The 25,392-nt window shown below is 43.2% G+C and overlaps 1 protein-coding gene across 3 annotated transcripts in view; it reads right to left on the bottom strand.

The window, feature by feature from the left end:
* Positions 1-9,659: 9,659 nt before the first annotated feature.
* Positions 9,660-25,392, bottom strand: part of ALG14 (ALG14 UDP-N-acetylglucosaminyltransferase subunit) — a 44,495-nt gene continuing 28,762 nt past the window's right edge. For all 3 annotated transcript variants that reach the window (XM_088446811.1, XM_088446812.1, XM_088446813.1), the window contains one exon: positions 9,660-10,373. In XM_088446811.1, the coding sequence (XP_088302937.1) occupies positions 10,093-10,373 (281 nt within the window). In that variant the 3' untranslated portion in view covers positions 9,660-10,092. The remainder of the gene's footprint in view (positions 10,374-25,392) is intronic.

Below are 25,392 nucleotides of genomic sequence, written 5' to 3'. Positions count from 1 at the left end.
GAAGGACCCCAACACCACCACCATGGCAACCCCCAGGCCGGGGGGTGTGGGAGAAGGCAAGACCCCCAGAGGATAGAGCAGCAGGAGAAGTGATGTCAGAGGGTGAGATCCAGGTTACAGTAATGGCTAGTAGATTCAGGGAGTTGGAGATGAAAAGGTCATTGGTGGTGACCAGTTTATTACAGACTGACCTGGCATTCCAGAGGGCACAGGATAGAGAGATAGCATTTGTGGGGGAGATGTGAAAAAGATTATCCGGGTTGCTGTAATGTGGAGGTAAGATTAATTTGGGGTCCTATATGAATAGAGATTAGTGATGGTGTGGGCACCTGAGCTAGATAGGGAACCTGTAGGAGGTGGGCAGGGAACGAGATGTGGATGGCAGTGGGGTGAAGTGACAGGGAGAGGAGTGTAGGAGGAGGGTTTGTTGGTGGGGTAGTAGGACAGAGGTGAGGTAGAACAGGAAGAAAGTGGAGTATGGGAGAGGAGGGAAGAGTAGGCAGACAGAGGAGGGGGGAGAAGGGGAGGAGGAGGTGGAAGAGATAAGGGGGAAAGGATAAAGGTGGAAGCAGGGGGCAGAACAGAGGATTAGGTAGAGACTGAGAGAAGGAGGGAGTTGACGAAAACCTTGTCATGGTGTTTATAAGTAAACAAGAGGAGTGAAATTTGGAAATGAAAATGAAATATGAATGCAAGAGATTTGTAGAAATGCAAGTGAAAGAACAGTGATAGTAAATATGTATGCAGATTAACAAGTTTCTTATAGGGAGGACTGAAAGTGGAGATCTAATGCAGATTGTAAGCAGATAGAGGATGTGAGGCTAGGCAAGATAAAGGACAGTGTTTCAAAGTGGAAAGATGTAAACTGACATGGGAACAATAACAAACAAACATAGAAAAAGGACAAGATATTGTCAGGTGCACTTATAGGGTCAAAATATTCTAGTATTTAAACAGTTCTCTGAAACAATATTAAAATGTAACCTTTAATTAAATATACTTAAAATTCCAATGATTGAGTCTAAAATTATATAGGCGAAATATGATTAAAATAAAGAAAGATAAGCAAAGAGTGTGTACATATATGTAGAATATTATAAGGTGATTTAAAAAGCCACCTGCTGCCGGTTTATTCAACGTATATTATAATACCTGAGGCTTATATGGTGCACTTCGATCAAGTTTATGAATAGTATTAATATTATTATACCATATGATTCACAAATTGTTACACCTGGTGATTATTTTGTGGGAATTGAGTGTTATTAGTGTTATACTCATGAGTGGAGGGAAGGGAGAAACAAATAATATTGCTTTGCAAACAATATCCTTATTACTCCTATGATGTTATATTAGGAAATAATTTTAGTCAAATGTTGCTTGAGAGTGACAGGACATCTTGCTGAATATATATTGTATTGTATCTTATCCTCACTGTCAGTATTACTCAGTTGTTAATATGTTGCCTTTTGTACTCGCAACAAAATTACATCACATAAAGATACAGTTGCGGATATGCTTCAATCATGAGCTCCCTCACAGTTCCTATATATCGCTATTGTACTTAGGTAGAGTCTTCATATAATATAATTTGGCTCTTTATCTGTAATGCTATAGCGTTTCTATGAGGTTTATCAGGTCTGGGCTGTAATGCATAGACTCATGTCCCAAGGAACTGTGAGGGAGCTCATGATTGAAGCATATCCGCAACTGTATCTTTATGTGATGTAATTTTGTTGCGAGTACAAAAGGCAACATATTAACAACTGAGTAATACTGACAGTGAGGAAAATTCTGCAGTCAAATTCAGTTACCTATAAGTATAATTAATAAAGCAGGCACAGGAGGTGGAAAATTCTGCAGTCAAATTCAGTTACCTATAAGTATAATTAATAAAGCAGGCACCGGAGGTGGAAAATTCTGCAGTCAAATTCAGTTACCTATAAGTATAATTAATAAAGTAGGCACAGGAGGTGGAAAATTCTGCAGTCAAATTCAGTTACCTGTGGATAAGAAGAGAGGCGAGGTCAATTCATTCAAGATCAGCAGAAGAATTAACTAAAAAATAATAACGCAGGTCTAATGCTACGGTTTTGCACTTAAAAAACACTGCACTTCGAAAAACTGCACCATCCAGCCAAGGCTTTTACTATATAAAAGGCAATCAATAACAATTAGAAACAGATTAGAGATTTTCAAGCAAATGTATTTTTTATTATTATTATTAGACACCCCATAGTTGTTGTTTCTTTTAATGTCTATTTTCACTATTACTTATAGCACAATAATTATTTGCTATTTTTTTTCTGAGTGTATAGGCAGCACAAGTTAATAAATAAAGCAATACAATTTTGATTTTATTACTGATTCGGAACTCAGGAGTGCCCCAATTCAGAATACTTTTCTTCTTCTGAGATCTACATATTATATATAGTAAGCTAAGCGCCCTCATTGTGACCTTGTGCTGTCATTTATAGTACAGAATCAGCTTTGGCCATGTTTATCTGACATTACCGATGCCCCAAACAACAAGCATTTCTTAAAAGATTAAAATGCATTGTTACAAATGTATTATACAGAAGAGAAAGACAAAGTGGCACTAGTTGTCTATTTTGGCAGGATTAAAAAAGAAACATAACATATCAATTACCTGCAAGGCAGTGTTTAATCATAAACAGCATTATAATCATCTTAATGTTATAGTCTCTCCAAAACACAGACTCCTTACAATGAAGAAACAGTCATCCATTGTGCTATATCATATCCCACAGGAGAACACTGTACCTTTTGTGCTGTTGTATTACATCAACAAATTAAAAATCAACTAAATATAAATATAAAAAGGTACATTGTAACATTCACAGATGTATGTGTAATGGTGCATACACATGGTACGATAAAAATTAACGATATTGTTCATATCGTTATCGTTCATTATTTTGTGCTTTCCAACCCTCAAACGACTAGCGATGCGCGGGCACTTATGGATGATAACGATATCGTGCATGCAGGCCAACCTGGGCGATATCGTCCAGGTTACATAGGGACCCACGTTCGCTGGCCAGTTGGTGGTGTGCTGGATGAACGATATCGATCATCCAGTGTACCGGGAATGGGGCAGGGAGATCAGTCGCTATCGCTGACAGATCGTACCGTGTGTACGCACCATTAGTTTGGGTACCATGGGCCTGATTCAGCCGCGTATGCAATTGCGATCATAGCTGTGATTTTGTACGGAACGCTGCTGCGAAAATATGCTAATGTCTGCCAAAGCACAGCCGGCATAGGGACGCCCACTGCTGCTTTCTCATATCCATCCAACCTCGCTTTTCTGCGTAAACATGGGTGCCATCGACACACATCTAAAAAGGCCTCGGCTTAGCTACTGCACATGTGCAAATATAGGCTGCTAGGGAATGACCCAAAACAATAAGATATAGACTACAATGGCTAATGTAGAGGTTCCCAAACGCGATCTTCAAGGCAACCCCACCAGTTCAGCCCTAGCCAAGTTGGTGCCCTAGGCAAAATTTTTACTGGTGCCCCCCTAGCAGATAATCCCACCATCAATCTTATACACACACATATAGATAGATAGATAGATAGATAGATAGATAGATAGATAGATAGATAGATAGATAGATAGATAGATATAGAGAGAGAGATTCTGTGACACTCATGGGGCTAACATCATTGGTAGATAACCACACCTCACACTGAGAGGAATCCTCTTGTGCTCTCTGCATCAATTCCTTCCTGGCGGTACCTGGGCAAGTTGGATTTTAACTGAGGCTGAGTGCCGGCCCTCTCTGTATACATAATAAACAAATTCCCCTACTGAGCTGAACAGCCCTGCAGGAGAAAAACAGACGGCACTCCTCAGTAGGCGTTGTCAATGTTTCAAGACGTATTGGTCTTTTCATCAGGACATATCCTGATGAAAAGACCAACGGGTCTAGAAACATCGACAGCACCTACGTGATTTGAGACGATATATCTCTTTTTTTACAACTACTGAGGAGCGCCGACTGCTTTTGTCCTCTTAGGAGGCCACCCTCGAGATTACCAGTGAATTTATCCAGAGTGCCAGACTGAATGCATTATATATATATATATATATATATATAATATATATTTTGTGTTACTTTTTTTAGAAAAATAGGTTAAGGAACTCCTGTCGGGGAGGCATATGTGGGCGGAGATTTGGCTAGAGCGAGCGGAGATACAGTGGGGGTGAGGCATGAATAGGTGCGTAGACCAATTTTTAAAAAAAAATCTAAAATTTGGGCTGTGTGGTGTGGGAGGTGGAATTTTTATAATGTGCCAATCATATAATATATAAAAAAAAAACTATACACATACACACCAACAGACAACCAAAATCTATTCGAAATATATAGGGAAAGACATATCGATTCCACATATATAAGAAAAAGCCAAATCCACATTAAAAAAAAAAAACATTGAAAAACCAGATACACATAAAATACATTGCAAAAGCCAGATAAACTTAAAAAAAGAACATTGACAAAGCAAGATCCCAATAAAAAAAATGAAAACATATGATCCACATAAAATACACTGAAAAAGTATGATCCACCTAAAATTCATTGGGAAGGGGCCCCCAATGCTTTTAGAAATGTGAAAAATTTGTGCTTACCGGTCATCTTCATTTTGAATTATGCTGCGTCAAACACGGTCTGTTCACCCACGCTAGTACTGATCGTCATCCACCGGCCTTGGGTAGGACGAAGGCAAAGGCGCAGTGGGAGATGGTGGTATTGGAATTACAGTGAGAGATGAGGAACGGGTCAGAGGCACACATGGGTATGGGAGGGTCAGAGGAGGCACACATGGGTAGTGGGGGTCAAAGGCCATCACAATGATATGAGCCTTGAACATAGTACAGCGCAGCTGGCATTAGTGGGGACAATAATACAATTTGGCCGCCATGCCTGATTGCTGGGCTTGTTGCATAACTTGTGCTGGGGGTACTAATGCTATGTGACCACCTTTGTAAGAAAGCATGTCAGGTGGAGGGAGATTTTATGATTTTTTTTTTAACGCCTAGTCATTTAACAAAAGTAGCCCACCTCAATTTCAGAGATAATCTGCAATTTGATAAGTGGTAAAATATTCCCCGACCAAAGAAAATCCATTTTGGGTAAATACTTTTTGGAGCTACAATACTATAACACTATAACAATACTATAACACTTATAAGTATATGAGCTGGACAAGTCTGGGAGTGCGTTGGATTGGATACAGTCAGTCCATTGAGCGAAGGTATCCTCAAACCTGTGAAGCAGCCAAACCACAATATAGGAGTACACACTTTCTAGGCATATAGATAATATAATAGAAAAGTAGCCCTTTCCTTCAAAGCATATATATCAGGGGAGGAGATGTGGAAAGGTGTAAAAATCAGGACAACAGAGAATTATGAAATGTGACTTCTGAGCGGGAAAAATGGACCTGATGATATCTGGAAGCCTTTATACCCAGGGCCGGCTCTAGACCAAGTAGAAAATTCCCCTTGGCATTCCCCTTAAAACAAACAAACCGACAAACAAACAAACAAAAAAAAAACTATACTTTTTTTTTTGTGTCCTAAATAAAAATTCACCTTACCTATATGGTGGTATCTCGGCAACATGGAACCTCTGAAGAAATCGATCCTCCCTGGGCAGACAGTGTCTTTAATCAGTAGTCACTATTCACGTTGAAAATCACATGGCCTGGAAGATGCCTGTTTGTGTAGGAATATAACCAATGTCATCATCATACAACATAAGTTCAACCAGACTTGTGCCCCGTGTCCCATCCAGCCTCCTGTCATTCCAGCCTCGTCATTCCAGTCTACTGTGTCCCCTCCAACCTCCTGTCATTCCAGCCTCCAGCCCCGTCATTCCAGTCTACTGTGTCCCCTCCAGCCTCCTGTCCTCCAGCCAGCAGCCCTGTGTCCCTTCAAGCCCACAGCCCTGTGTCCCCTACAGCCCCATGTAATTTCAGCCCCCTGTGTCCCCCTCCAGCCCCCATCATTCCAGCCTTTTGCCCTTCCAGGCTTTAGCCCCCTGTGCCCCTACAGCTCCGCGTCCCCTCCAGCCCCCAGTCATTCCAGCCTTCAGCCCTTTGTCTTTCTAACTATTAGCCCTGTCCCCTCCAGCCTGGTCATTCCAGCCCTGTGTCCCCTCCAGCCTCCTGTCATTCCAGTCCCCTCTATCATTCTAGCCTTTAGCCCCATGTCCCCTCCAGCTCCCCTATCATTCCAGCCTCCTGTGTCCCCTCCAACCCTGTCAGTTCAGCCTTCAGTGCCCTGTATCCCCTCCAGCACCCATTATTGCAGCCGCCATCCCTTTTATTCCAGCCTTTAGCCCCCTGTCATTCCAGCCCCCACTGTCCCCTCCAGACCCTTGTTATTCCAGCGTTTAGCCCCCTGTGTTCCCTCTGGCCCCATCATTCCAGTCTCCAGCCTCGTGTTCCCTCCAGACCCCAGCCCTCTCTGTCTCCGGCAGCCACCTGTCATTCCACTCCCCTCCAGCCCCCATAATTCCGGCCTTTAGCCCCGTGTGTCCCCTCCTGACCCCTGTCATTCCAGCCTCCTGTGTTTCCTCCATCCTCCTGTCATTCCAGCCTTCAGCACCCTGTATCCCCTTCGGCCCAGTCATTCCAGCCTCCAGCCCTGTGTCAGCTCCAACCCCATCATTCCACCCCCTTCTGTCCCCTCCAGCCCCATTATTCCAGCCTTTAGCCCCATTACCCTTAGCCCCCTGTTTTTCCAGCTCCCTATCATTTCAGCCCCCTCTGTCCTCTCCAGCCCATCATTCCAGCCTTCAGCCTGCTGTGTCCCCTCCAGCCCCATTATTCCAGCATCCAGCCCTCTGTGTCCCCTCTAGCCCCCTGTCACTCCAGTCCCGTCCAGCTTCTTGTGTCCCCTCTAGCCCCGTCATTCCAGCCCCCTCTGTTCAGCCTCCAGCCCATTATTCCAAGTCTTCAGCCCGCTCTGACTGCTCCAGCCCTTTTCATTCCAGCCTCCAGCCCCTGAGTAAGCTCAACAGCTAACCCGCTCCTCGGCCCCTTCTAATTTACCTTAATTTTGGCAGCTGGACTTCTGCTCCAGCCATAGCCCATGGCAACCAGTTAAATATGCCGCGCGCTACCTGCTCCTCAGGCTCTGACACAGAGAGAGTGCCGTGTGCCGCGTGATGTCATCACTGCTGCAGCTTCAGTTTAGCCTGGGGCATGCTGTGTCAATCACAGCACAGGCCCCGCCCACATCCCCGAACAGCAGCAGGCCCCGCCCACATTGCTATCAGCAGCAGCCCATCACCGATTGGAATCCTGTTTACAAGTATGAATTGAGTAGGGGCTGGGGGAACTGTAGTGCGCTCTGTAACTCTGCTCCTGTCCAAGTTCTATGCTGCATCTTATACTGAAAAGAGGGGGCAGTGGCAGAGTTCTGGGATGCCCCTAGGTATTCTAGTCGCCCTAGGCATTTGCTTATAATGCCTATGCCTAGGGCCGGCTCTGAGTTCAGGCTTTAGCTATATCCATGGTTGAGAACAGGTGGTTAAATCAAATTGACTGAGGTACTAATTAAGTCATCTGTGGTCAAACATGGATATCCTTAAAAGCTGGACTGTTAAGGTGCATTGAGGATACATTTAAAGATGCCATTAGCTATCAGGGTATTTGGAATACAGTGTTCTGGGTACCTAATGCACAACATATCTTAGGTAACTCCTGCGTTACAGCTGTAATACATTGCCCCAACACTAAATTTAAAAAATCATGCATGCATGAATGATAGATAATGATAAATTAGTCCCTTTAATAATTACACACACAGTTGTAGGTGCTCTTATGAAAAGCAACATATTTCAGCTCGATAATTATTTAAGGAAAATATTACTGTATACATAGGAGTTTAGGAGATTATATTTGTATTTTTTTTATATGCTCACATCTAGAAGCTGTGAAAAATCTGGACTATTTCATTTAAGAAACAGCACAACTGTATCTAAAGACCTGAAACCCTTTATATCACCCATAAGACACACAGAGAACATGGTGGGCTTTTTGTTCATTTCTATTACTTCGAACACCTAGTTACTGCTTGTCACACAAACGGTCTTTTAAAATAAACTTTATTTAAAATGGTTAAGAAATGGCCATTACAAAAAGACTTGGATACATTTAGCATATGTACAACCAATATGAGTTTGTACATTATCCATATTATTGTGAAGCGCTAACAAGAAATAACTGGCTCTCCATAGTGAACGTCTCACAGGGCTTTCACTGCAAAAGTCTCACATTAAAGTTTGTTCCATCCCACCTTAGGGGGGGCCTTTTCAACTGAGCCAGAAGTTAAAGGGTGATCACATAGATGGCTATACAATACCCGTTTAAAAGCAGTTTGAACTGCAGAACAAACCTAATTCCAGTGTATTTTTGGGGGGAGAATCGTGACTACTGTAAATTTTGCCCAGCACCTCACCCATCTATCTAAAGGTGTTTTTAAATGGAAATACTTATAGAAATGTCCCTACCAGCATTACAAGCAGTACAGCCATGGCCAAAAGTTGTGAGAATGACACAAGTATTGTTTTTCACAGTTTGCTGCTTCAGTGTTTTTAGACCTGTTTGTCAGATGTTACTATGGTATACTGAAGTAAAATTACAAGCATTTCATAAGTGTCAAAGGCTTTTATTGACAATTACATTAAGTTTATGCAAAGAGTCAGTATTTGCAGTGTTGGCCCTTCTTTTTCAAGACTTCTGCAATTCGCCCTGGCATGCTGTCAATCAACTTCTGGGCCACATACTGACTGATGGTCGCCCGTTCATGTCTAGTCAATGCTTGGAGTTTGTGGGTTTTTGTTTGCTCACCCTCCTCTTGAGGATTGACCACAAGTTCTCAATGGGATTAAGGTCTGGGGAGATTCCTGGCCATGGACCCAAAATATCGATGTTTTGTTCCCCGAGCCACTTAGTTATCACTTTTGCCTTTTGTACCAATACAACCTCCAAGAGCAACTTCTCCCAATGATCCAAGAGCAGTTTGGTGACGAACAATGCCCTTTCCAGCATGATGGCGCACCTTGCCATAAGGCAAAAGTGATAACTAAGTGGCTCGGGTATTAGTGATAACTAATACCTCAATATTCATCTAAAAATGGCAACCTGCTTATTTATAAAATATCCAGACATATAGTCACATTTGTTGTACAGTACAATGTAAATAATACTAATTGTTCCAAAGCACACAAAGAGAAAGTATGTAGCATCCACTTGTGATCAAACGATTCTTCCCAAATCGATATTTTGGGTCCATGGCCAGGAATCTCCCCAGACCTTAATCCCATTGAGAACTTGTGGTCAGTCGTCAAGAGGCGGGTGGACAAACATCAACCCACAAATTACTCCAAGCATTGATTAGACAAGAATGGGCGGCCAGTAGTCAGTATGTGGCCCAGAAGTTGATTGACAGCATGCCAGGGCGAATTGCAGAGGTATTGAAAAAGGGTCAACACTGCAAATATTGACTCTTTGCATAAACTTAATGTAATTGTCAATAAAAGCCTTTGACACTAATGAAATGCTTGTAATTTTACCACAGTATACCATAGTAACATCTGACAAACAGGTCTAAAAACACTGAAGCAGCAAACTTCATGAAATCCAATACTTGTGTCATTCTCACAACTTTGGCCATGGCTGTACATATATACTGTACCACAGAGAAAGGTTCTCAGCTTCAGAAATGAGCTCTGGATGAGGCCATATAGCTGCAGTAGCTAAATATTCGCAATTTGTTAAAAAAATGTGCAAAGCCTCAATTTTTATTCCAGTTATTATATTACACAACAAAGTTGCAGAGTGGTTTATAAATGTATGCTTCCGTTTGTGTCTAGTATATGCTTAATGCACTCATGTACTTTGTACTTATAAGTAGGCAAAGAACAAAAGAAAAGTAATTCCATGCTCCAGACCTTATACTTCAATATTCATCTAAAAGTGGCAACCTGCTTATTTATAAAATATCCAGACATATAGTCACATTTGTTGTACAGTACAATGTAAATAATACTAATTGTTCCAAAGCACACAAAGAGAAAGTATGTAGCATCCACTTGTGATCAAACGATTCTTCCCAAATATATGGAGTTTGGGTACTTGTCCTTGAGAAGAGGCCACTGGACAATGAAATAGTCTGCGACATAGTACAGTAGTTTCCCTGACAATGAGAGAGATTCCACCCGACAGATGCTTTCCACGTAGACTATGAGGATTTTCTTTAAGCCCAAGATTCCCAGCAGGAGTGCAGAGAAACACACAGGAATGCACGTCCCAGGACCATTGCATAAGATCTACAGTAAAGGGATAAAGCAGAAATAATAGTCACACACCCATTATAATCTCTGACAAATGACTAGTCATTTATCCATCAGTCACACCAATTCTTAAATTAAATTAGTGGGAGTTTACATACAGTCAGGTCCATAAATATTGGGACATTGACAGAATTTTCAGATTTTGGCCTCTATTCACCACCACAATGGTTTTGAAAAGAAACAAATAAGATGGTGCTTTAACTGCAGACTTTCAGATTTAATTTGAGGGTAATTACATCCAAATCGGGTGAACGATGTAGGAATTACAACAGTTTCAATATGTGCCTCCCACTTTTTAAGGGGCCAAAAGTAATGGGACTATCAACTCAAAAGCTATTTCATGGACAGGTGTGGGCTATTCCCTCGTTATTTCATTATCAATTAGGCAGGTAAAAGGTCTGGAGTTGATTCTAGGTGTGACATTTGCATTTGGAATCAGTTGCTGTCAACTCTCAATATGAGATCCAAAGAGCTGTCACTATCAGTGAAGAAAGCCATCATTAGGCTGAAAAATGAAAACAAACCCATCAGAGAGATTGCAAAAACATTAGGTGTGGCCAAATCAACTCTTTGGAACATTCTTAAAAAGAAAGAACGCACCGGAGAGCTCAGCAACACCAAAAGACCCGGAAGACCACAGAAAACAACTGTGGTGGATGACAAAATAATTATTTCCCTGGTGAAGAAAAACCCCTTCACAACAGTTAGCCAAATCAAGAACACTCTCCAGGAGGTAGATGTATATGTGTCAAAGTCAACAATCAAGAAAAGACTTCACAAGAGTGAATATAGAGGCTTCACCACAAGATGCAAACCATTGGTGAGCCACAAAAACAGGAAGACCAGATTAGAGTTTGCCAAACAACATCTAAAAAAGCCATTACAGTTCTGGAACAACATCCTATTGACAGATGAGACAAAGATCAACTTGTACCAGAGTAATGGGAAGAGAAGGAAAGGAACTGCTCATGATCCAAAACATACCACCTCATAAGTGAAGCATGGTGGTGGTAGTGTTATGGCGTGGGCATGTATGGCTGCCAATGGAACTGGTTCCCTTGTATTTATTGATGATGTGACTGCTGACAAAAGCAGCAGAATAAATTCTGAAGTGTTTTGGGCAATATTATATGCTCATATTCAGTCAAATGCTTCAGAACTCATTGGACAGCGCTTCACAGTGCAGATGGACAATGACCCGAAGCATACTGTAAAAGCAACCAAAGAGTTTTTTAAGGCTAAAAAGTGGAATGTTATGCAATGGCCAAGTCAGTCCCCTGACCTGAGTCCGATTGAGCATGCATTTCACTTGATGAAGACAAAACTGAAGGGAAAATGCCCCAAGAACAAGCAGGAACTGAAGACATTTGCAGTAGAGGCCTGGCAGAGCATCACCAGTGATGAAACCCAGTGTCTGGTTATGTCTATGCGTTCCAGACTTCAGGCTGTAATTGCCTGCAAAGGATTTGCAACAAAGTATTAAAAAGTGAAATTTAGATTTAGGATTGTTTAGTTTGCCCCATTACTTTTTGCCCCTTAAAAAGTGGGAGGCACATATAGAAACCGTTGTAATTCCTACACCGTTCACTGATTTGGATGTAATTACCCTCAAATTAAATCTGAAAGTCTGCAGTTAAATCACATCTTGTTTGTTTAATTTCAAAGCCATTGTGGTGGTGAATAGAGGACAAAATATGAAAATTCTGTCAATGTCCCAATATTTATGGACCTGATTGTATCCCTTACAAAACCTCTCTATATCATTTGACATACCTTGGCATGGCACTATTGATATACTTAGTGATACACTACCCATTGGCATGCACTAGTCAAGTGTCAACAGCAGTTTTATCATGCATAAGTTAAGTGGCATTTTGATTTGTATAAATGGTAGAAATACAATGCCAGCATCTTTATACATTGTGTAATATCATATACAGCCTGAAGACCTGAATAGGTGATAGAGATAGCCTATAATCGGATTAACAAAAGTGCATTTACATTCAGAATTCACCTTTAAGTCCTATCATCTTATAAGATTTAGACCATTTTCCTAGCCAAAGCAGAAATGTTGATTGTAAGAGTGTGGGAAATAGACCATATTATTTTATTTTATTTAATAAATCATTCCTATATTCATTAAGTGGAATTACAGGTACAGGAAGTACAGCCTGGTTGCTTATGGGCAGTAAAGCTGGGCACACACTGAGATGACAGGCATTTGTTCCGACATCGATACGAATGCCCTTGAATGGGGATTGCCCGACCACACAAACGATGGAACAATCACTGTTCTGCCCTTCCTTAACTTACCATAGGTTGCTAGCGACGTCGTCAGGTTTGATACGACCACAGGAGCACGCATATTGAGTGTACACACTGAGTGATGTAGGCGATTTGTCATTCCGAAATATCAAATCGGCCCAGCATCGCTCTAGTGGGGATGTAGTTTGGAAGCCGACGGTCTAAATGCCGACCGCCGGCTTCCAGACTTTCTAATCTCGGCGTGGTACTAATGAAAGGCGTTTGAAAACTCGACGCCTGTCATTAACCATACGCTGGAAGACCGACGCCCGGCATTCCGAACAAAGGTAATCTGGGCACCGGGCGTGGACAGCCGTGGGGGGGAAGGGTTAGGTTTAGGGCTCCCGGGGGGACTTAGGGTTAGGGACCCCCGAGGGGAGGTTAGGGTTAGGCACCCCCCCGGGGAGTTAGGTTTAGGCTACGGGGAAGGGGGGGTTAGGTTTAGGAACTTAGTGGGGGGATTAGGCACTTTGGGGGGAGGTTAGGGTTTGGTACCCCTAAGGGAGGGTTAGGGGGGGGAATTAGGTTAGCGATACTTACCTTAGGGACGATCGGGCTCTTCACCCTTGTCGGGCTGCAGCTGTCGGCGGCGGTAATACCTACTAAACCCCTCCAGTGTGTACCCAGTTTTACAATGCCAGGGCAGAAACTACCAGTATAAACTTTCACAGCTAATATTAGCGGTGAAAGTGTAGATGTTAATCTTAGATGGGACTGCTATTCAAGGGAGCACCTGTCCCGGCACAAGAGCAATGATAATTTGCTCTGATAGTTTAAGTTTTGTCACTGCAACTCATGGTAAGTTGAATGGCTAAATTACACTGCCAATTTGCATTTCTTGATGAATAGGTCCCTTAGTGACTTCAGGTAAAATATTAATTCACAGATATATTGCAGCACCTAGTGACCAGCTTAAAGATCATTCCCTAAAGTATACCTTGTTAGAAGCAATGAAGCAATGAAAGGTAAGACAATGTTGTTTAATAAAAAATGGTAATTTTGGCAGGGTCAACACCTACTATTAAATCAAATTATTGATAATAAAAATATATACTATGGATTTTGTAACCCATCTTTCTAGCGGTTATGATGGGTGAGATAGAGGGGTTTAAAGACCCTCTCTCATTTATTTATTCCAAAAAGTGATGTTAAAGTGCATGCGCAAGATGGTGTCACTTCCCGATCCATCCCTGCAGTCTCCACTAGTCGCCTGGACAAGGGGCGTTTTAAGAGAGGAGGGGGCCCGTGTGCATTCCCCTTCCGAGGCTCCCTCCTCTCTCCCCGGCAGCGGCAGGCAGCCGACTGAAGGGGCTGGCCAGCCACCGCAGCATCAGTAGACTCTGGGCACTAGAGTGTGCAGAGAGTCTGGGGACTCACCGGGGACATGATGCGGCTGCCATTTTCCCGGCGATTTCCTTACTGTGCATGTGCAAACACTGGAAAGATGGCTGATGCGGCCATTTTCCGGCGTTATGAGCAGCGCCGAGACACCCGACGCGGGACCTTGGAGAGGTAGGTGTTCGAGGTGTGCGGTGCGGGCCTCCCCTGGACCCGGGGGCCTGTGTACACACCCTGCAGCCATTATAGATACCCCCTGCCAGGGAGGAAAAGGTAAATCCCCTCCCTGCCCCTCAAAACAAACCCATTGCTTTAGAGGACGAGTGGGATTTGTCCTACGCAGTCTAAAGGTACATGGAGAGGACAATAGATATATTTGTGTTTTCTGGGTGGTACAGAAGTTTCGCCACAAAATTAAATATCTTAGTTTTAATTTACTGTTTTAAGAAATTAATAACTTCTCATTCATAACTTTTTTTTTTCCAATATATATTAATTATATTTAGTACAACATATAACCACAGAATAAGTAGTCCGGTGAACAGAGTAGATACACTCATAAAGGGAGTACAATACAGATCACCAGAAACCGTACAGTAAAATTACGTCATATACATACAAAAATATATGAATATAGCAGTACAATAAAGAAAATAACTCAGCAAAATCTGAGAATCCAAACATAGAACACTAGACATCACAAATGAGGGAAAGGGGGGAGAGGAAAAAGCAGGGGGGGGGGGGGAGGGGAATATAGCAACAATTACCACATATAGTAAAAATACTAGCAGCATACAGTTTATTTGAAAAAATAAAAACTAAAAAGACTATCCAAATAGTAGAGTATATTTAGGACAATATGCGTGGGGGTGTCCCATAATTATTTGCACATCATTGCAAAGGTCGCAGAGGACTTAAAGTCTAGTCAAGAGCCCCAAACAGCACAAAAATTCTTAATTTCTTTCCACCCCAATAGGAGATCGTCCATCTAATCTAATCTATCAAACCATTCGTGTATGGTAGGTGGGGAAACAGATCTCCAGTGAACAGGGATCACCGCCTTGGCGGCACTATTAAGATGCTTAAGTAGAGACTTTTTATAAGCCGCTATAGAACCGGGAACTAGGTTCAATAACCAAAAGGAGGGGTCAGTAGGTGTATCTCCGCCTAAAAGTATATCACATAGGGAGAAAACTTTCTTCCAAAAGGGTTTTATAATTGAGCAGTCCCACCATATATGTACTGGAGAACCTCTCTCTTTACTACATCTCCAACAGCTGTTACACATGTTGGGGAACATTTTTGCCAGGGTTAGGGGGCAGCGATAACAACGGGACAGGACCTTAAATTGGGTTTCTATAACGAAGTAATGTACGGAACATGAGAAGGTAGTAACAAAAATCTTCTGCCAGTTCTTCGGATTTAATTGAAGTTGCAATTCACGTTCCCAATCCCCTGTAAATTTAGGTAGGGTTGAGAAAGAGTTCTCTATCAGGAATTTATAGCCTCTGGAGAGAAAGTGCATCGGGCGGGCAAAGGTCTGCCACCAGCCACTCATAGGTTTCTGCACTGGGCAATATGTTTTAACTGTAGGTAACGCCAAACCTCAGAGTTTGGCAAGGACCATGCTGTCTGTAATTCACAAAAGGGCAATAACACCTGTACTTCCCACCAGCTGGCCTACACGCGTCAGTCCCAGCTGAAACCACACTCTAAAACTAGTTGTTAATTTACCTGGAGGAAAGTCAGGGTTTTCAAACAGTGGGGTCAGAGGCGAGAACAAGGAGGAGATCCAAGGCTGTCTCCGTAACTTATTCCACCTTGTCAACGTAGGGCCAATAGTGGGATGAGTTACAATGGGAACTCTGGACAACCAAGGATATATGGATATTGAAGTTGGAAGGGAATGATTTCCCAAGATAACACACTGCTTGCCGTCCTCTAATCTAAACCAGTCAAGTATCCTACCAAGCATGATGGTGTCATAGTATGTAGGAAAATGAGGGAGTTGAAACCCCCCTAAATGTTTTTGTCGAAACAGAATGTCATGTTTAAAACGAGGTCTTGGTCCTCCCCACACAAAATCTCTCACCAGTCTATGGAGGTCAAGAAACCACTTTTTTGGTAGATGAATAGGAAGAGCCTGTAACAAATAGAGCACCCTCGGGAGAATCTTCATTTTCACTATACTGATTCTTCCGACCCATGAAAAATGTTTACGTCGTCATTCCCCAAGATCTAGTCTAAAATTTTGAAGTAGAGGGGAATAATTATCCGCGAAGAGACGGGATAGGTCAGTATTTAGAACCACCCCCAGGTATTTTAAACTAGACGGATGCCAGGCAAAATCAAAGGACTGTTTCAGCATGGAAACAGAGTGGGGGGGTGTTGACAGATGAACAGCCACAGATTTCGAGTAATTCACCTTAAAATTTGATATTAGTCCAAATCTATTGAATTCAGCCATGAGGTCGGGGATCGAGATGACTGGATTTGATAAAATCGCCAATACATCATTGGCAAATAACGCCAAATTATATTCTTTGTTCCCAACTATAAAGCCTGAGATGTCGGAATTGCATCGTATAGTGCGGGCTACAGCCCCCATACAAAGTATGAAAATAAGGGGGGAAAGGGGGAATCCCTGACGTCTGCCATTGTTAATTAATACTGGCTCCGCTCATTCATAACTTTGCCTGGAGTTCATGTTGGTGTCCTGTTTGACTAATCCTCAGAACTAATTTACATGATGTCTCATATGTACATAGGATTCAAGTGACAACACTATCATTGTTAAATGTTCTAATCCCCTGGATTAACAGTCAAACTGAACCAAGCAACAGATCATTTTGCGCAGCCTCTCCTTACTGTAATTAGGATAATAGAAATTGACCCCATTCTTTCTCTATGTGAAAGGCTTTTGTCATATGACAGAATAATTACAAACTAGGAAATTCCCAGAATAGAAATGTGCTGCTATTAAGATAATCATGTACATTTGACAGCTGGTAAAGGTATCTCAAACCAACAATGTGATTCATTAGTAATGTTTCCAAAAATATGTGCAGATTTCCCATATACTGACATATTCAGCTACCTGGGGGGAGGATGACTCAGACAGACACAGACCATCTTGACACTCCTGTATACAGACACAGAGGTCTATTGTGAACCTTTCAGATGTGCCAGCCACAATACAAAAGGCAGGTTTTTTTTTTAAGTCATTTTAGTTTAGTTTCTCTTCTAACAGTGCCAGTCACACTTGCAACAAGAGAATGGAGAGCTAGTCAGTTTAAAATATTGGAAATACCCTTTGTCCATTGGGAAAGCATCTTTTCATGCTCAAAATTCCTGTTAGTTATTTAAGTAAATCTACAGGAGACCACTGGAAAACCTATTTTATAGGCTTACATAAACTAATGGCTCACACTTAGGTACCTTAAATGTAATTTCAATGCATCTTAAAGGTGATAATAAAACTGAAAACTGTTGTTTGGGTCTTTAGAGCTGTGCCCATAAGACCCAAGGCCCGTGCATCACGCAGAGTTTTAAAAAATTCCAGAAGAAAAGGTTTACTGTAGTGACATTTTTTCTGGTGTATATTTCCTAATATAAGACTTGGACACCGGTAAAAATAAATTGAGGTACAGAAACAGTTGACGTACTTAAATGCATGTACAGTCAGGTCCATAAATATTGGGACATTGACAGAATTTTCAGATTTTGGCCTCTATTCACCACCACAATGGTTTTGAAATGAAACAAACAAGATGTGCTTTAACTGCAGACTTTCAGATTTAATTTGAGGGTAATTACATCCAAATCGGGTGAACGGTGTAGGAATTACAACAGTTTCAATATGTGCCTCCCACTTTTGAAGGGGCCAAAAGTAATGGGACTATCAACTCAAAAGCTATTGTCATGGACAGGTGTGGGCTATTCCCTCGTTATTTCATTATCAATTAAGCAGGTAAAAGGTCTGGAGTTGATTCTAGGTGTGACATTTGCATTTGGAATCAGTTGCTGTCAACTCTCAATATGAGATCCAAAGAACTGTCACTATCAGTGAAGCAAGCCATCATTAGGCTGAATCAAAACAAGCCCATCAGAGAGATAGCAAAAACATTAGGTTTGGCCAAATCAACTGTTTGGAACATTCTTAAAAATAAAGAATGCACCGGAGAGCTCAGCAACACCAAAAGACCCGGAAGACCACAGAAAACAACTGTGGTGGATGACAAAAGAATTATTTCCCTGGTGAAGAAAAACCCCTTCACAACAGTTGGCCAAATCAAGAACACTCTCCAGGAGGTAGATGTATATGTGTCAAAGTCAACAATCAAGAGAAGACTTCAAAAGAGTGAATATAGAGGGTTCACCACAAGATGCAAACCATTGTTGAGCCACAAAAACAGGAAGACCAGATTAGAGTTTGCCAAACAACATCTAAAAAAGCCACTACAGTTCTAGAACAACATCCTATGGACAGATGAGACAAAGATCAACTTGTACCAGAGTGATGGGAAGAGAAGAGTATGGAGAAGGAAAGGAACTGCTCATGATCCAAAACATACCACCTCATCATTGAAGCATGGTGGTGGTAGTGTCATGGCGTGGGCATGTATGGCTGTCAATGGAACTGGTTCCCTTGTATTTATTGATGATGTGACTGCTGACAAAAGCAGCAGAATGAATTCTGAAGTGTTTTGGGCAATATTATATGCTCATATTCAGTCAAATTCTTCAGAACTCATTGGACGGCGCTTCACAGTGCAGATGGACAATGACCCGAAGCATACTGCAAAAGCAACCAAAGAGTTTTTTAAGGCTAAAAGTGGAATGTTATGCAATGGCCAAGTCAATCCCCTGACCTGAATCCGATTGAGCATGCATTTCACTTGATGAAGACAAAACTGAAGGGAAAATGCCCCAAGAACAAGCAGGAACTGAAGACATTTGCAGTAGAGGCCTGGCAGAGCATCACCAGGGATGAAACCCAGCGTCTGGTGATGTCTATGCGTTCCAGACTTCAGGCTGTAATTGCCTGCAAAGGATTTGCAACAAAGTATTAAAAAGTGAAAGTTAGATTTAGGATTGTTTAGTTTGTCCCATTACTTTTGGCCCCTTAAAAAGTGGGAGGCACATATAGAAACCGTTGTAATTCCTACACCGTTCACCTGATTTGGATGTAATTACCCTCAAATTATATCTGAAAGTCTGCAGTTAGAGCACATCTTGTTTGTTTCATTTCAAAGCCATTGTGGTGGTGAATAGAGGCCAAAATATGAAAATTCTGTCAATGTCCCAATATTTATGGACCTGACTGTATATGTCCCATGCGTCACACAGAGAATCACCCTCTGGGAGAAGAAATCATTTAGTCAGACCAAACAGCGTGCTGAATTGAATAGCTTTGGGAGCTTCCTCCCAGGGCTATTCAGCATCGCGCTGAATTGAATTGAGCCCATTGACATCAGTCTCTGTCCCACTGGAGCTTACAATCTATATTCCCTACCACACTCACACACTAGGGTTCATTTTAGTCAGAAGCCAATCAACCTATCAGTATATTTTTTTGGAGTGTGAGAGGAAACCAAAGTAATGAGAGAAACCCCACAAACAAGATATATCTCTTGTTGGAATCTAACCCATAAGCCTAGTACTGTGCAAAGCTAACCATTGCATCACTGTTACTAGGGGGTAATATGATCTATATAAAAATTAATTTTAGAACACTACTAACAGGAAGATTTCTAGGTGGTTGAAGAAAACAAACATATGGAAGCACCAGAGTGATAAATGTATCAGTAGCTCACGAGAGCCTCTCTGAGAATTATGAAAAATGAACAGAGAAAAAACAGTTAGATAAGCATGCGGCAATTCAGGAGCTGTGTTTCTAACACGGATGCTCTTGTAGGCTTCTTCATGGAACACATGTGAAGTGGCATTCCTTATGAAGTAGGTGTAATCTATATATGGAAAACAGATAACCTAATACGGCAAGATGATGTCATCACAGGCTCTATTTTTTTCCTCATCATGTAATTTACATACATAATATTTATTATATGTTAAGCCACCCATACACGGTGCGATATGAACCTTGCGACGCGACCTGCGATCTGATGGCCGACATATCGGGCGGTCGCCACACACGGAGCGATCAGGTGGACGACCGCTCGATATCCCAGAACCCCTCTCCCCCACCTGCATAGCGCTGCATGGGATCGTACATCGCATCCCCAGATCAAGTGAACATGCAGTAAGATCTGGAGATGCGATTTTACGACCTAACAGAAGCGCGCACTGGCCTATATCATGCCACACACGGTACGATATAGCAGCGATATCGTACCAATCCATTGGATCGGCTGCAATATGGCACAGTGTATGGGCACCTTAACTTACAAGGAAAACAAATTGAGTAAAGGCAATGGGCGACCCATGTACCTTTAGTAAACGGATTCAGTATGATATCCCGCTGGCCGCATGATATCCCGATCGTCCTAGGTAAGTATTTGCTAACCTAATTTTACCCCCTAACCCTCCCTTAGGGGTGTCTAACCCTAACCTCCCCCCAAGTGCCTAAACCTAACCCCCCCCTTCCCCATCGCCTAAACCTAAGTCCCCCGGGGTGGTGCCTAACCCTAACCCCCCCTTCCCCAAGCCTAACCCTAACCTCCCGGAGGGGGGGGTGCCTATCCCTAACCCCCCCCCTCTGCGGCTGTCCGCGCCCGTCTCCCAGCTTACCTTCGATCGGTAAGCTGGGTGTCGGTCTCCCGTTGTAGGGAAAAAGACAGGTGGCGGGATTTCTACGCCTGTCATTTAACCCTTGCCGGGAATGTACAGTCGGGAAGCCGGCGGTTGGCATTCCGTCCATTGGCTTACCGACTGTTTCCCTAGTAAACATTGGATCCCCTTGCTGCATTATCCCTTTGCTTCCAATTAAAATGGGAGCATCTCCTTCCACCTCTTTTCTTACTGCAATATCCAGCTGGAGCCTTTGTTTATGGCAAAGGCTTGAGGTTGCAAGCAATGCATTATAGGTGTTGTGTTCAATGTACATTTCCAATCTATTATTTTGTCTTTTACTTTTGCCCTGTAAATGAAGGGATCACCAAGGTCGCCCCGTTGGCGATAAGACGCCATGCTGTATTGAGTATGTGGAAGTACAAGTCAACCCTTACCACACCAGGCCTGTATTCCTGTTGCACTAAGGAACTGCTCAGCTCCCACGGTGATTTCTTATTCATACTTTGCGGCAGGGCTTGACAAATTTTTCTAAAATCTAGGAGCCAGGATGAAAGTGTAGGAGCCAGACCACCGTCCGTCCAAAAAAAATTACAGAAGTGAGTGAGGAGCACAGCTCTGTGGGTCTCATTCAGACCCGTTCGCAAGCGCCTATGCGCTCGCAAGCGGGTCGATGTTGAGGCCCTGCGCATGCGCAGCGGCCGCACTGGGCGTGCGCAAGCCCCGGAGCAAGAGAAATTCTCTCGCTCCGGGACTCACTGCAAAAGGGGCGGATGTCGATGGTGATCGACAGCTCACCCCGTTTTGCAGGCGGGGCGGGGGTTGACTACACAAAAGGAGGCGTTCCCGACGGAACGCCTGCTGTTTGGGGACGGCCCCACTGACATCACTCGTGATGTCAGTGGTGAGCTTTCGGCTCTAATAGAGCCAAAAGCTCACTGGGGCTTGCGGTAGACGAGACCCTACCACAAGGGTCCCGTCGCAAGCCCCGATGGTCGCGATGGTCTTGACCATCGCGACCATCAACTTGGCCGCTCGCTAAAGCTGTGTGTGGTCACCCACAGCCTAGCGAGCGGCCAGGAGGCCGGCTCTGACCATAGAAGCGGCCGCCCTCATTCAGAGCGAGCGCTCGCATTTTGCGAGCGGCTCTGAATGAGGTCCTGTGTGCTATGCAACTGTTATACACACTATACTAGTCCACAAAATGGTGACAGTTGAATGGATACAGTAAAATGGAGGTCCCCTCACTGCTCTGCACAGCTCCCCTGCTCCACCGCCAACCCTCAAGTAATAATGGACCACATTTCACATAAAATGGTACCAGAAAGTACAACAAAACCCCCCCTCCCCTCATGGTCACACCACTATCCCTCTGAAGCCGCTCTGCAATTCCTGGCCACACATAGGACCTCATTCAGAGTCGGTCGAAGCGGCCGCACGGTCGTACGGGAAAAGGGGCTGGATATGCAAATGATGCACTCGCATGTTGCGTCCCTAAGATCGGATCGGCAGCTGGCCGACCGAGGGGAGGAAGCGGCCGGACGACAAAAAATAAGCCCCCTTCTCGTACGCATTACACGTCATCTCCGGGCATATAAGGATTAAGCGAGACCATACCCTCTCTTAAGCTCTACGATCATGTCAGTGTAAAAACCTCCCATGTCACGTGTGCCATGACACTACTTTGTTAATTATGCACTCCCATAAAACGCCGTTCGCATAATTAGGCACGCCTGCATTCGGATCTCCACTCCCCCGTTTTCAAGAACCTTCCCCTGTTACCACCCACAAACGCCTCAATCTGTCACTCAAACTACCGACCTGGCTGTGTTCAAGGAGAGAGAAATTTCTGATTGTAGCGGCTAGTTTGCGCACTCGCATTGCGAACTTTATGCATGCGCAGTTTAGCGAACATCGGTGGCTTACGACCGTGCGGCCGTTTCGACCGACTCTGAATGAGGTCCATAGACCCTACTACCGGAGAGCTCTATGCAGCCGGAGATAGAAGACAGTAGACAGCCGGGACGTACAGGAGGATCAGCGTAGACTGGGACAGACAGCAAGGATCAGTGCAGGCCGGGACGGACACAGGCACAGCAGCCACCATAGGCGACACTCCGATATGAACACTGCAATACTATAGGTACGAATCTCCGCCGGAGCTGATGAGGATCTGCTTCCTCCCTCACTGCAAAAACTAGTAGCCAGGCAGCAAAATCTGGTAGCCATGGCGACCTAGCCCCCGGGATTTGTCGAGCCCTGAATTGCGGTGATAGCTGATATTTTATTATTGTAACGATAAGAATCAAAAAATAAATCAGCCACATAATACTCAAAAAAACAATTGTATCTACCATAAACTTTCTACCAAGTGCTGAGATTATTTCCAGTATTACAAGACGATTCTAAAATTCAGTCATAAAAGTTGCCTATGTTAATGAAAAAAAAAAACTACTGTATAAACAAAACATGCCCAATAGTTTGAACAATACAAACAAGTTTTCGCTCTGAAATTATAATACAAATGGACAGTACATTGTGTAAAACCACTAGTTGCCTCAGACATCACTGTAAAGGAGAGAACCTTGAAGCATACTTAGGGGGGGAATTCAATTAGCCACGATAATAAAGTAATATTTCGCACGCTAAGTTTTCGCACCATTCACGTGCAAATTCTGCTTATCGCATCTATCACAAACCTGCATTCGCTCAAAAATTCTTCCTGGTTTAACTTGTGATAAATATAGGTGAAAAAGTGGAATTCTGCCTGTACCGCCAAAAACTGCAAAGTGATCTAGAAGTGTATTAGTGGCCCTAATAAAAGTACTTGAGGTTCTTAAATGATGTTAAATGACTGTTAAATGCATTTTCCTAAAACAGTAAAATAATGATTGAAAGTGTTTTTTTTTTTTTTTTAAATAAATGTTCTCTTTAAATTAAGGATGCATAAAAATGCCTATAAGCATATATTTGTGTCATTTAAATAATCTTTTAAAAAACGTTCAAAATACACTTCTAAACTACCTGCGATCTCAAAAACACCTGTCCCATTCATATAGCACCCCCATATACCTGTTCCACATCAATTCAACAATTTTTTTGCAAGTTTTATTTTTCACCCCAAATATGACATGTCATTAAGGAGGGTGTCCTAGTGGTTCCCAACAGTTTTACCTTGAAATAGGGATTTTCCCCAACTTTCACCTGCTCAGGAGGTGATGAAAACTTAGTCGTGAAAACTGCATTTCTAAATTCGCACCCGCAGAAACCACGGCTAATAGGATAGCGCAATAAGTATACATTTTCGAGATAAGATGGTTTTTGCAAAAAAGCAGCTTAACGCGCCTAACTGAATTCCCCCCATAGAATATTATAATGAACTATACAATCAATATATGAACCATATAAGAAAAAAAAATCCCCACCTAAAATTGTAATTGTGTGTTCTTTCAAAGAAATGTGTTAAAAATAATGCTGTCTGAAATTGTTTCAAAATTTCATTTTTTATTTATTTAAATATCTGATCCCATCCAGTGATGTTACTGTATGTGTCAGTCTCTACTGCTCTGAGATATCCTACAGAGGGTAAGGAGAGACATACTAGTGGAGAATGTTTGCCCCAGTGGTAAATAGAAGAAAGAACAGTAACATCCAACTAGGGAATAGAAGTAAAAGATAACTCCTAATTATCCAGCTGCCATCTTGTAGAATATTTATGAGCTCTCTTGTGTCCTCTCCTTAAGCCTTCTTATACCACTTTCACATCGCAAACCCGGGTCGGCCCCGGGTTTTGAACCTGGGTCAGGGTCTTTCACATCGCCATAATAACCCGGGTTATTCCTGGGTTATTGCAGATTTGGTGCCTTTTAACTCAACCTGGGTTGCCCATGTTACAACAGTGTGATGTAATTTTTAAAGGATTTTATTAGCTCACAATTATGATGACGTTTTCAGTAAAGAAAAAGGAGGGGCTGGGGAATGCTTGCAGTGCAGCAATCATTGGCGACAGAGCACATGTCACAGATGCAAAGTGTGCAAAGGGCCTGATTCAGAGACGGACGCTCTGAACGAGCACTCGCTCTGAATCAGAGCGTTTTTTGTTTTTTTTTTTGTTCGGCCTCCTGGCCGCTCGCACAGCTATTGCGAGCGGCCAGGTTGATGGTCGCGATGGTCAAGACCATAGCGACCATCGGGCTTGCGACGAGACCCTTGCGGTAGGGTCTCGTTGGCCGCAAGCCCCAGTGAGCTTCCGGCTCTAAATAGAGCCGGAAGCTCACCACTGACATCACTAGTGATGTCAGTGGGGCCGCCCCCAAACGGCAGGCGTTCCTTCTGGAACGCCTCCGTTTGGCCAGCCACCCCCCCTGCCCGCCTACCAAACAGGGCGAGCTGTCAATCACCATCGACAGCTTGCCCCCTTTGGTGCGAGACCCGGAGCGATGGAGCGCCCGTCGCTAGCTGGGTCTCGCGCATGCGCACGTCGGAGCAGGCTCCGTCGTGCGCATGCCCAGTGGGCAAACATGGACCCGGTTGCGAGCGCTCAGCGCTCGCGACCGGGTCTGATTCAGGCCCAAAGTGTGCAGTACAGGACAGTAATGTAAAT

This window comes from Taudactylus pleione, unplaced genomic scaffold, assembly GCF_031769625.1.
Source record: "Taudactylus pleione unplaced genomic scaffold, aTauple2 ptg000406l, whole genome shotgun sequence".
Lineage (NCBI taxonomy): Eukaryota > Metazoa > Chordata > Amphibia > Anura > Myobatrachidae > Taudactylus > Taudactylus pleione.
Note: the sequence above shows the minus strand (reverse complement) of the source record. Positions and strands in the feature narration are given on the sequence as shown.